This window comes from Alligator mississippiensis, chromosome 1 (assembly GCF_030867095.1).
Source record: "Alligator mississippiensis isolate rAllMis1 chromosome 1, rAllMis1, whole genome shotgun sequence".
Lineage (NCBI taxonomy): Eukaryota > Metazoa > Chordata > Crocodylia > Alligatoridae > Alligator > Alligator mississippiensis.
The window spans coordinates 224406377-224420284 of record NC_081824.1 but is presented as its reverse complement, the minus strand read 5'-3'; the positions used below and the strand labels follow the sequence as shown (position 1 = coordinate 224420284).

Here is a 13908-nt window from a genome sequence, read left to right as displayed (position 1 = left end):
GATTGTGCGAAGCAGGCCATATTCAATTCGGATTCAGATTTGGCTGGATTCGGGGGACAGCGATTCAAGTAGTTGATCTGGATTACTGTTCTGATTTGATTTGGCCGAATCCGAATCTGAAGATTTGATTTTGATTCGGAGAATCAGCGATTTGCCCTGAGACACAGCTTTATATGTTTTTTCTACATACCTTGAGGTACCAGGCATGGCTCGTGAATGCTGAGATGGTGGGGAGCACGTAGCATCCCACAGGAGCCCGGGGTGGGTGCCTCTGCGTGTTTAGTGGCAGACCCGGAAGCAGACCAGAAGTACTTTTTTTTTTTTTTTTTTAAAGTAAAGCACACACTGTTGGAAAAACAGCCTCAGGGGGACCCCAGGTGCCCCCCCAGACCCAGGAGGCACCAGTTGCCAATCCATGGGGCAGGAGGGTCCCCCATGCGCTCCACAGTGGACCTTTAAGTAGACCGGAAGTGCTTCTGGTCTACTTCGAGGTCCACCACCGAGCATGCTAGAGACCCCTCTGCATTCCCATGGGTCGCTCCATCCGCCCTGCCATCTTGAGGTATGTAGGAAAAACATTTAAAGCTGTGTCTATGTCCAAATCATTGAATCTCTCTGAATCAAATTGGAGGCTTCTGATTCAATTTGAAGAGATTAATGGGTCTCCTGATTCAATTTGGATTCAGAGATTTGGCCCCTGAATCAGGCCGAATCTCCACCAAATTGAATCGGCAACTGAAGCTTTGCACAGCCCTAGTGGCAAGCAGCAGGTAGAATCTCCAGGAGCAAAGAGGGCACGTGACATGCGACACAAAGGAGGTCATTCTAGACTGAGTGATTACTCCTGTGACTGAGATCACACAATCCAAATGCATTTGCCTAAATTTTGATTATCCAAATTGTAGCCCTGTCTGCCAACATCAGTTAATTCCAATAAAGTGTTCTAATGGGAAAGCTCCATTAGATGAACTTGTTCCTTTTTCCCCCCAGATTATTCAAATAATTGAGCTACTGCAGTTCCATACTATCATGTTCTCTTGTGCATGCAATCTTGGGACACTGCATAAGGAATTTGTACCTACTGCCCCTGGATTTGAAGGGTTTCCCTGATTCTGACTGTAGGTAAGGTGCTTGGGGTCTCTAAGAAAAAATTATCCAGTACCTAGAAGAGCCAGGAAGTGGGACCGTCACCTCACACCTCATCAAGAAGGACTGTTTGAGACAAATTTGACAGCTCTTTCAATGATTCCTTCCCCTCTGACTGGGTACAGACACGCTCTTAAACTGTGCGCTTTGAGAATTGAGAACAGTGCACTCTGATATACTGCACATGGCTTTCTGATCTAACCTAAACTCAGAGGTGGGTGATGAAGGCATATTGATCACATCCAATAAAGGAAAGGTTGCTTGCTTGGATTATTTCCCTGTACAGGAATTGATCTATCAGCGATATTATATTGAGATTTTCCAAAAAAACCCCACACTCACGCTTTAGGACACATAACAAATTTAGATAAGAGCAGTGTTACCCACTAGTAAGGTTGCAGGTTTTCCTTGGTGCCACTCCAGAGAGGAACTAAGTCCATTTCAGCCCCAACCTAGAAGCCTTGGCTCATTACTTGCAAGTCATAGCAAGCCCATGCTGGTCAATTCTGGGTATTTCAGTCCTTTGGGTCTCAAAAAAAATGGGAACATAAAAACTGCTGTTTACTAGGTCAGACCATAGGTCCATCAAGCCAAATATCCATGCTGAGGGAGAGAATGACAAGGGCATCAACAGTTTCTAGCCTCGCTCCTCTCCCACCTGCTGATGGACCTTCCTCCAAGAATTTATCCAGTCCTCTTTTGAACTGGGTTAAGCTGCTAGCTTCCATAACTTCTTGTGGCAATGAGTTCTGCAAATTAATTACTCACTCTGAAAAAGACTTTCCTTTTTTTAGTTTTAAACCTATTACTCAGTAGTTTAATTTTATATACCCTAGTTCTAGCATGGTGAGAGACAGTAAATAAGAAAACCATATTTATTTTCTCTTTCTCTGCTTCATTTAATATTTTTTAAACCTTTGTAACCCCCCCCCCTAAAATAGTGAATATTCACACAGTCGCACTATCATAGATTTTTTTCATGACTCTGAGCCTCAGCCTACTGACATCAATGAATTTACTCCCATTGACTTCCGTGGGCTTTGAATTAGGCCTGAATAATCATCTTTGATCTTTCTTTTGAAATGCACAGGTGTTTGTTACTTTTTCTTTTCTTTATAAAAAGAAAATTCTATTCATAGCAGGCTGTGTTTCATGCAGAATGAAAAAGACAGGCTAGTAATCTAGAAATGGAGTTCTATTGGGAAAGAGAGGGTTCAGGCTTTCATTAATCAGTTTTTTCCTAATAATATTCATGTTGAAATTATTTGCAGTCATGAAAGTAAAGGTCTAAACAACTCTTCATTTGAGCAAGGTCAAATTTAATTTATCTCTCTTTAGGAGTGGACAGATGAAGTTTTCAGTTTGGCAACAAACCTGTTGGCACACAACATGTCAAGAGATGCATGTTTGGAAAAAGCGTAAGTAACGATAATATTTATTGCAAAGGATGTTACTCCTTTTTCTGAGTCATTCCCCTTTTTTACTTTATGTTAGTCAGATTGCCATCTATTGTTTATATTTTGAAAGGTTGTCATTTTTGTAAACACAGATTCTCCTCTCTCGTTGAGTTCAAAAACCTAATATCTGAACTGTAATGTTAAAAAAGAAATTGGGGAAATAAGGTTCTTTTCACAAACTACTACCGAGAAGTCACAGCTGGATTATGTTTTTCAATGCAATCTTCCTGTTGCACACAGAGGGAATGTCTCCAGCTCTTGGCACTGCTGCTCTGGGTTAAAAACAATAAATTTCAGACTGGCTTACGTCTCTATTTTTTTTCTTTGTTATCTGTTATTAGTCAAAGAATGAAAAGTACAAGATTTCCATTTTCCTCAGTTTAATCCCACAGGTCTCGGCACTCAGTAGAGTGAAATTGTAAATCTGTTCATCTAGATTGGCTGGCACAATGCATAGATTCTGAGTACTTGTACGACAAAGTATAAAGGGCTGTTTATGAGATATTTTAGGGATAAAATTAGCAGGCACCTTGCAAATTAAAGAGAAATAGCTGAATCAATCCAAGATTAGTAGGTGTCATGTGGATGATGAATGCACAGACAGAGATAGTTTTGTTTAAATGGCAGTGTTGAGGATAAAGCCTGACAGGTAAAAATGATGTATCGTGGGGGGTGTTACCTTGCTGGCCTCAACTTGTTATGAGGAAAATGGTATTCGCATTTAGCCTCACATGTCCCTTGTGAAATCTAGCTCCTTTGCTTTTCAGAACTTGTCCCAAGTACTGCATAATTCCTTTACTGGAATAGTTGCTATTTTAAAGGTTAAAACACTGAGACTTTGATTCCTTCTCTCAACTTGGAAGCTAAGCCTGAACTAGACTGAACACAGCAAACACAACTTTGGGGATAGGTGAAAAGTATGCTGCCCAAGGTACACTGGAAGCAAAGGATACTTGCCTATGTTTCTTTGGGGGATGTGGTGCTTGTGGGCGTGTGCAAATTTTATTTGGATATGTAATATTGTGCCCCCTTTTACCACTCGTACCTTCATGTGCCCAGTCAGCTCTGCCCAGGGTATGCAATAGAAAAGAGCTGCTGCTCAGTCACATACATACTGTTCTGCTGAGTATCCATGATAAGTGTTCCATTAAACGGGGTGCGTTTACACATGCATTAATGAACTTTAGTTTATATGAATTAAATCTAGTTCCTTCACGGTGAGGTACTAGGCAAATGCATGTTAGCCTGTCTTAATGTACATTAACTAAATAGCATGGGTCACTTTTACACGTGCTCCGGAGAAGGTGAGGAGGGGGCAGCACTTTAATTAGAATGACTCCAAGAGTCATTCCAATTAAAGCACTGCTGTGTCTCGTGTACCAGCATCCCCACACTTAAAAAGGAGGGTGGGGGCACATGAACTAAAGCTCATTTGATGAACTTTAGATAAAGCACCCCTGCTGCCATTTTTAAGTGCAGGGATGCTGATACACGAAACGTAGGAGGCTGCTGGAGCACAGCAATTGCCATGCTCCAGCAGACTCTATTAATCTAGTCTGCTCCAACGCACTTGTGTATAGGTGCCCATGGTTTTTAAGTGATGCTTAATGCGCATTAGCCTATTTTAATGTGCACTAGCTAAATATCACAGTGTTTTAGTGATGCTTTAATGTGCATTAAAATAAGTTAATGTGCATTAAAGTGCATGTATAGACATGCCTGCTGTGTAGTAATAACACTGGTCTCTGTTGTAGTCCACTCTTTTGGATCCCTTTACTATGGTTATTTAGTTCAATTCATAGAAATAAAGTCACAATAAAGTAAACAGCAAGCACGGTATTGTCATGTCTCTTATTTTCCCACTAATTAATAACTCAGGTACTACAGCATTTCCAGGGGCCTTGGCAATGATACCAAAGCAGAGTTATTCAAGGAATCTTTAACTTTGAAGATAAAACATCTTGTCCCAATTTAATTACTATATGGAGTAATGGCCATCCCCATCCAGTTAGAACCCTTTCATCTAATAGAAAAATGATTACATTAGAGCCGAATTATGAAGACATTTTCTTTTTTTGGCATCCAAACTTTTCTCATATCTGGAAGCGTATTAATAAAAAGACTGAAAGTTTTCCTCTGCTCAGGTTACATGAGGAAGTTAGATTGCATTTCACAGAATAGGCACTTTGCATTTAAATTGCTCTTTTCTTTCATTGTGAAGTAGATTTTTCACACATTCCTGGAGTAGACAGCAAAGGTTTAAACAGGGCTAACTTGAGATCATTAAGTCCAATGTCAATCATAGCCACCAGGTTGCTATTGGACGGTATGCTCAGCTGCTGATGGTGGTAGTATTTTCAGCAACAGCACCTATAGTCAGCTGTGGAGAAAAAAATAACGTCCAGACCCCTTCAGATGGCTTTAGGAGAAGATAAAACAGCACATTTTCAGGGTTCCCTAGAAAGTATCAAAGAATTCTGAAGAAAAAGGCAGATCAGCAGGGATGCCAACGCTTGCTGTTCTGTCACAAGTATCATGACATTTGAAGGCTTACAAAAATACATATCTGAGACTCTCAACTTCTGTTTGAAAAAAGTAAGTTTTTAGCCCTCTGTTACAGAGAACAGTTTGCTTCAGGAAAGCAAATAAAACTCAGAATATACTTTAAAAAAAAACAAAATTATCCTGATATTTAAGTCAATTTAATAGTGTATTGTTTAATGTTTGGGATTGGCAAAATGGTAGTACAGGAGAAGTGCCCTCTTTGGAAAATATAAGTATCACAAACAAATAGATAAATAAATAAATAAGTATGCTTCCTCATAGGCATATGCACATACATATGCATATGTGTGTACATGTGTGTACAGACAAAGAATGATTTGTGAAAATGACTTTTTTAGCAATGATTACACAGACTACAGTGTTAGAAATCACTGTTTTTGACAGTGCTACAAATGTTCTCCTCCTGGAAGTATTATCTTTTTGGAGGGGCGAAAGTCATGTGAACCATGCAAATATCTATAGTTTAATTTTGAAAAAATGCCAAATCCGAAAGTTGCAATAAAATTAGTTTTGGTTCAGATAAAATATTTTGTTTAAGTGGAAATGAAATGCGTCCTTTGAGATTCATTGGGGATCCTTTTTAATTTTTTACATCAAATTATAGGACATTTTGACACAAAAATGTACATAAAATTAAAACTAAACATGTCAACACAAAATATATCATTATTTCTTTTTGTTTGTAAGTTTTATTTTTATGTAAATATGAACAGTTCAACAAAAAGGAGACATAAGTAGCAAATGTCTCCATGTTAATAAATCTGCATTTTTTTTACAAAAAGCTTCTAGTTGAAAAAAAATCCATACATTTCTAGTTTTAATTTTCTCTGAACAAAAAGCAAAACAAAGAAAAAAGATCCTGTAAAATCATTACAAGTACAATCCCCAGTAAATGCCCATAGGCCTGTTCTAATGCCTGTTGAAATCAATGGAACAACTCCCATTTCAATGGGCTTTGACTCAGCCTCTTCTGTGTGATTATGGATTTGCAAGGCTTGGACAAAAGAGATATATTCTGTCCTGAGGCATTAATGGACAGGGGATAGGTAAAGCTGTGGGTATGGAGATAAAGGATAGATTGAGTCCAGGTGCTGTGCTTAGATGCCAGAATGTAGGTGGTTTTAGTAGGTGATTAGGAGATTTGCTTACTAAAAAAACTCTAATGCTCTCCTAGCCCCTTTAACCACTAGAGAGGACTTTGAACTTGGCACATGTGGGGGGTCCTGAATGGTGGTCATACTCATTTGAACCAGTGATTCTAAGTTTTTGAGCCTGTCCCTGCCTGCTAAAATGTGTTCATACTCCCACAGGTGGAGAGGGAAAGTTGTACACAAGAGCCAGGAACACCGACAGTCCCCCCATTCTGGAGAGTGCATCCCTTAGCAGCCCGTGTATCTGGTCTAGCAGAGCATAGGAAGCAGACTGCTCTGCATCCAGGAATAAGGCTCCTTGTTCAGGGAGCAGATCTTGTGCTTTCTAGGGCAAAAGGAGTAGATAATCTCTGTCCAATTCCAAATGCTGTGATGTGCCTATATTTGGCGTCATGGAGGGAGAGAAGGTTTCTTTTTCTTTTTAAAGGGTGATCTGAGAAATGGAAATAGGACTAAGCAAAAGAAAATGTACACTGATAGTGAGGAAATGGTCCTACCAATGGAATCCTTTGGGCTATGGAAGACCTTTCCAAGGGTGATGGATGGCTCTATGACTTAAACCTGAATAGGACACAATATGTGTATGTGTGTGTGTATACACACACACACACACACACATATATATGCACATACACACATGCATATACATATATACACATACACAATCACTTAACACTTTGATAAGACTATAAGGCGCAAATTTACTCTGCCTTCTACTTGACTTCAAAATTTCAGCTAACTATGTCTCCGTGGACATAGCAGCAAGGAGCAACTCTCCACAGTTGGTCAATCCATTTCTCATCTCTGTGCTTTTGCGCAGCAGTGTCAGCACTGAAAATTTTTGTATCAGATCCTAGTGTCCTGACCATGTTTGTACTGTCCCACCTGACTGCTTTTGACTGTGACTGCATTACTGTCCTGACACTCAAATATTTATGCTCTCCTGCCAGATTTTTCAGATAGCTCCAAATAAGCGAGTCAAATTTGCAGGCTGACAGAAATAATGGAGCCCAACTAAAAGACTGTTTGCAAAGTGTTTTTCTTTTAATGCTGGAGGAAAAATAAATACATTTAAATATGTTTTCCCACCACAGTTACACAAAACTGAAGCTGCAAGTCACACCAGAAGGACGTATTCCTCTGAAGACGTAAGTTCTTGTCTTCTTTGTTATTGGTTCTTTCAGCTTGAAGCTATGAAGTTGGGGTTTGGACAGGGACTGGGCTGTCATCCCTTTGCAGGAAATCATCTGCTTGTACTTGCAGTATGTCTCCTGTGCAAGTAATAACATGGGGTATCCCCGCACTGTTGTGCCTGCACGCTGCACCCTGAACTAGATAGCCTGCTTCCGAGTTGGAAACCAGTTCTGTCTCCAGGAGGGTAGAATTGGGCCTCATTCCTGATGTCCTCAGTGACAGGATTGCCACCCAAGCTGTTCAAAAGGAAGAAGAGCCTTATGGTTTGTGCACAGGATGCCTGAGTTTAAGTCTCTTCTTTGCCAGACATTTCACTTGGCTCAAATCACTAGGTCTTCCCATGCCTGCAAAAATACAAATATTATCAAAATCCCTCATGCAGGGTGTGGAAAGTTAAGTATATTAGAGATCACTGAGATACTTTGATGAAAGAAGCCATAATCACTAGAGTACCTAGATACCTGTTGAGGCAGTAGTGTGGAGATACCACAAAAGTCACATCATATACACAAGCGTATAGCCACTTGTGGCGGGAGTTTAACTGGGAACCTAGAGGTGAAAGGAATCAGAGGTCTCTCCCTCCTAGGGTCAGTCTGCCCACATGTGGTATAGCTACTTCTCCTTCATCCTTCCTCCCCTTCCCTCTTAGCCATGCTCTACAGGACAAGCATGGATTTTTTTTTCAAATTGTAACCATTGTAATTTTAAAAAAATTAAAAAATAGCATTTCTATTTTAATATCTGGTTATGAAGCAAACGATAAACACACAGGTCTTTCAAAAATGTCACTGTGCTGTGCAATCTATTTAGCCTTGTATTTTTTGCACAGCTTGTAGTTGTATAACACAGGACCATGTGATGTACCACTGAATTAATTCCTCTATTGATTTCCATTTGGCAGCATATACCGCCTATTTTCCACTGACAGAAAACGAGTGGAGACTGCGTTAGAAGCTTGCAATCTTCCCTCTGCCAGGGTAAGCATTTTGAGTTTCTTCCTGGTCCACTCTGAAGTTCCACTGTAGTCAGTAGGTGCTAGTCCACTGCTGATTCCAGTTGTGACTTCTCAAGGGTTGATTATTCCTCTTGAGACGTGCTTGTGCAGCAGGTCTTCAGCCAGTTAATCTTTCTCTCCTGCACAAAAGTTACACTCCCCCAGACTCCAAAGGCATCTATCTGCAAAACTGAGGATTTTTGTTTTGAGGCTGGTTGAGCTTGAAGGAAGTGTGAACAGACTGGAGGGAAGGACAGAGAGTCGTATGTATTCCCCTGTGGATACCACATGAGACTCTAATATAGTCAGTGTCTCCATTTCATTTCACTTGACACCACTGCAACATTAGCTGTGCTTGAATGCTGCCCCTCACCTGACTCCTGTTCAGACACAAATATCTCTAATTTGAGTGAAGTGGTTTACTCTCCCTAGCTCACTCCCAAGTGAACTGGGTTAAGAACTCAAGGGCCTCGATGCTGGAACTAATAATACAATGGGGATGCAGCTACTCTATGCTGCTAATCCAATCACTCTGTGCTGCTAATCCAGTCCCTCTGTACAGCTAATCCAAGCGCTCTGTGCAGCTTGAGTGGCGTTTGGAAAGGGTGATTGCTCTCACTCCAGCAAGGCTAATTCAAGTGTAGTTAACTCCGGATAACGCTGCAGTGAAAAGTAAGCCTTCTGTCTTTCTGCTGTATCCAGTTTCAGAGAGATCCAGTAACAGCTGCCACCAGGTAGTCCCTTTCAGCATAGTCCCAGTGGATATAAGACAGAACTCTTCTGCAGAGGTACAAACCTCACAGGCTGTTTCATGGGTGGTTCATTAAAGTGAGTCAAATACAGGGTGAGGCAACATAGCAATAGGGCCAAATCTTCACAAAAAGAGCCTGTTCAGTCCAACCAACAGCTATTTCAGAAATTTGGGGGGTGGAAATGAAAATAAAGAGATAGAATGAAACTTAGAAACTCTCCCAACCCCAAATAATTTATGGAAATATTTGTCAGACATAGATAAAGATTATGAAAATCTAAAGTGATTGTTTAAATAATGCACTGCATAATACCATGAACAACAGACACTTGATTGCTTTTCTACCTATTCATTTATTCCTTTCAAAATGGTGGCACCTTAAAGACAAACTCATCCAGAAAGGCATAAACTTTTGGTAAGCTACAGCCTACTTTGACAAATGCTATGAATCCATTGCAATGGATGGATCCATAGCATTTGACAAAGCTGGCTGTAGCCTATGAAAGCTCAGGCCTTTTTGAAAGAGTTTGTCTATAAGATGTCACCCTGCCCTGCATTCTCCCTGATTTAAGATTAAGAAGACTTAACTACCTTTCTTTAAAAATGTTGGTAGGTCAGAAACATGAAGATATTTATTTTAAGACTTGTTTTTCATTGAAATAGTAACAAACTTAGCATTTAGGATGAGCTATTCAAAAGTCATTCAGGCATGCTTTTTCAGCTCATTTGAATTAATGCATCTGTTTACTGAGTAGTAATAAGGATAAAAAATATTTCTTAAGTCTCACTGAGAGATACATAAACATCTTTAGCATCCTTGAGAGAAACCACAACCTTTCTGGTTTTTTTATTTAAGTCAATAGTCAGTATTATCTAGACATTGCTCCATATGTGTTGCTGGGATACCAGTATGAAAAGTATTAATAGTCTGAGAAAGCTCTTATATATTGTGAACAAAAAAAAAGGTACATTTCAGCCAATAAAGAAAACTCATCTGATTATCCTGCAAATAAAACCTTTTAAAAGTCACAAGTTTGCATTGCACTGCTACGTGGCCAAATCGTTGATGAAACAGCAAATTCAAACCCATACAAAGTACTAGCTCTCAATAAGATGTATTGATATCATAGAGTCCATTTCAGAAAAAGGGCATTCAGGGCATTAGTTGATAGTGCATTCAGTGCACCCACCTCATTTGCTGGGTGCTTTTTATTTTGTTTTAAATTGTCTTCTGAAAATCCAAATATTTTTTCTAATGTGCATAGCAAAGTCATTTAAATTATTCACTAAGAAAGTTTAGGACTCATGAGCCAAATTTTTCATGTGAGATGAAAATATGTTAAGCACAGGTTTGAGTAGCTTAGGTGCCTGCCGCATATTACACTTAAGACATGCTTAACCAGTTCACACTTTAAAGCAATGAATGGTACCATAAAACAAAGAATATGCTACAAAGATGTTCCACAAAAAATGTGTAATCACTTTGGACTGGTTCCTATAATGCCATTAACTGAACCCCTGGCCAGGTGACTCCATGTGGCTCTGAGCTATGTCATTTAATGGGACTCCCAGCCATGGGGAAGCACTATGCAGTCCCGTAACTGGAGCCTCATCAGCTGATGGGGCTTCCAGCTGCAGAGGGTACACCATGACTTTGGCAGGCTTAGATCAGCTGACAGGACTCCCAGCTATGGGAGTGGATGGTGTGCCCCCATTACTGGGAGCCCAGAATAGCTGATGGGGCTCCCCGCCCTAGGAATTTGCTACTTGCTGGTTCAGGGGGAGCTCAGTATTGTGATCCCAGGCTCCCCCTGCCCCAGCAATAAGGCATGATAGGATCTGATGCTCAGTCTCACAGTCACGTTTCCTGTCATGCATTCCTAAATTATAGTAGCCTTGAGCTGAGCTGACTATGAGTGATGTCATTTACTGAATTGCTGCAGTGATGCTTGCCCCTGACCCAGTGCTTCCAACCCCAACCTCTGGTATGTTCTCAATGCTGTGGCTGGCCAAAGGCAACTTGTAGTGACTTCAGTTCTAAAATGGGGAACTTTCTCCCCCCAACTAGAAGCAAGGTTTCTACAGCCTTTGTACAATGCTGCAAAAAAACAGCAGAGAAGAAACTTTTCCCTGAGCACCTAAAATTCAACACTCATTTAGGCACCTTATTGACAGTTTATTTCTACAAGAAGTTGATCACTCTGATCCATGTTGCTTTAAGTGCAGGAATCTTCCTATTGACTTTAATAGGATGACTCACATGCCTCAAATTAAGCACATGATTAAGAGCTTTGCAGGATTGGGGTTAGCAGACTAGAGCACTTAACACTTTGCAGGATCAAGACCTAAGCTGTCTGGTTTTCCAAAGTGTTGAGCAACCATTGAAATGGAGGTGGAGGAAGAGGTAGGGAAATTTTCAAAAATGCCGGAGACCTTGGGCACTTTTGAAAATCTCAGATGGTTAGAAGTGAATGAGAGGCATAAGGCACTCAACATTTGGAAAATAAAGGGCAATATGAACTTAAGAGTTTTATTTTAGATACCCTGTTTCATAAATGTTGTCTATGTAGATTGTTTTCTGCACAACAATTCATACAGACACCCTTGGAAAACAGCAAAGAAGTCTGAATGTTAGCTTGAAAATAAAATAACTGCTTATTAAATTCTACCAGTGCAGATTGTCATGGTATGTGTTGTGCCATTAAATAAACAACAGAGAGATACAGATGCTACGAAAACAAGTGGAACACCAGACAAATCATAAATCATCAGTGCCTGAAATTAATCAAGAGGCTTAATGACAAAGTAATAGAGAATGCCAAAGATTCAGCAAAGCTAGAAATTAGAGATGTTTTCATGCCGTGCAGAAAGTTGTGCAGTTTATTCATAAGTCACCAAAAGAACTCAGGTACAGAAGGTGTATGGATTGCTGCACTCGTATATGGCTGCCTTGCAGGCCAGGATATTGAAAGTAATGGCATATTTTAATCATTTTTGGCATTCAAGATGTTGTAATCTAAATGTAGTGATTGTCTGAAGTTGCATGTTGGATTGTAAGTGTTTAGGGCCAAGCTTTCATCTTCTGTCTTTGTCTTTGTGTTTTGTAGGGCAGCTTGCACATTGTTAGAAGTCAATAAATAATTATAAAAAGGGATATAAAATTTCTCATACTTATTTCTGGCCCAAAGCTTGCATTGATTATTTTTTGTATAGTTGTGTTCATGAATGAATGCGAATTCAAATGCCTCTCTGAATTTGAACCACTCTGCATAGAAAAGAAGACAGAAACCTTGATCTCTGATCTCCAGGAAAGGGCCTCATCTTGCCAACTACTGAGCGTCTTCAAACTCCCATTAAGGCAAATACAATTTTAAGTCTATGAGAACTTAAAGATCCTCAGTGATTGTAGCTTTGAGGTTAAAATTGTCCATATGAGAAATACTCATTTAGGAAAACAATGGTATATGTTAATTAACTGCGTATTGGTTACACAGACTTTAGATGCTATGCAAATTGGCATGCATGCTTCACTGAGTAGTGTAAATGTTTTACTAATCAAGCTCTGCTCAGAAGACATACAACAGTGCTGAGCTAAACTGAAGCTAAGTTGACACAGCCAAGGTTCATCTAACTGACACAGCCAAGGTTTGTCCAAATTTAGCAGTTCACTATGGTGTGAAATAAGTCAGTTATTTTGCCTGTTCCTATGTGATCATTCCTAATGGCTAAAATCTTTTTAAAATGGTTTTAATGTCAGATTACAAAGGAAAATGTTAGGTATTGTAAAATAACCAGAAGTTATCCTTTGCTACTGCAGGTGGCTTTGCTTTGTTTTGTTTTTAAGATTGGATAGCAGTTAATTTTAGAAAAATGCCTGTTTTCAGCTGTGGCACAGTACTTTTTAGATGCTGAGCACATCACAAATAAAGTCTTTTCTGCCTGATTCTATGGAACACTTCTTATATGAAGCTGCTGCCTATAGATTATGCCCACACAAACAAGTACATTTCACAGCTACTACTCGATTGTACAAAATTCTTTTCCAGAATTGTTACTATTTGTTCTGTGTTATGCCCCAAAATATTTAACGTGTTGCTTAAGTTTAGCCTTAAATCGTAGTAACTACATTTAAAGACTGCATTAATTCTTTGGAAACACTTTCTCCATTGAGTTCTCAAAGATACATAAATAAGGAAAACTCATCTCCATTTTCCACCTACCGCTTAAGCAAACATCTGAGAAAGTCCAAATGGGTTCCACTTAATGCACTGATATTTTTTTTATTTTGGATTAAAAAAATGAAAAACAATGTCATCTAGATGCCTTCCCGTTTTGTAAACATGCACCCCATTCCCCGAGCAGTTGCACTTCGGTCTGTGATCAGGAATGCAGGTTTGCCCTGGTTCAACTCTTTGGGTGCCTGAACACAAGCATAGAGGCTGTAATTATAGCATGCTGGAACAGACTTGATTAATCGTTGGAACACACTTGCTTGAGCGTGACAATTACTGTGCTCCAGCAGTCTCCCGCATCTCAAGTATCAGTGAACCTGTGCTTCAAAATGGCGGCAGGGAGCACTTGAACTAGCTCGTTGCTTTAGTTCAAGCACCCCCGTCACCATTTGGAAGCACAGGGATGCTGATACATGAG

At 39.8% G+C, this 13908-nt stretch overlaps 1 protein-coding gene across 7 annotated transcripts in view; it reads left to right on the top strand.

Annotated features, from left to right (window-relative positions):
- Positions 1–13908, top strand: part of PLCB1 (phospholipase C beta 1) — a 777970-nt gene that overhangs the window by 483688 nt on the left and 280374 nt on the right. For all 7 annotated transcript variants that reach the window (XM_014595092.3, XM_059720212.1, XM_059720209.1 and 4 more), the window contains 3 exons: positions 2485–2564; positions 7414–7467; positions 8415–8490. In XM_014595092.3, the coding sequence (XP_014450578.3) occupies positions 2485–2564; positions 7414–7467; positions 8415–8490 (210 nt within the window). The remainder of the gene's footprint in view (positions 1–2484; positions 2565–7413; positions 7468–8414; positions 8491–13908) is intronic.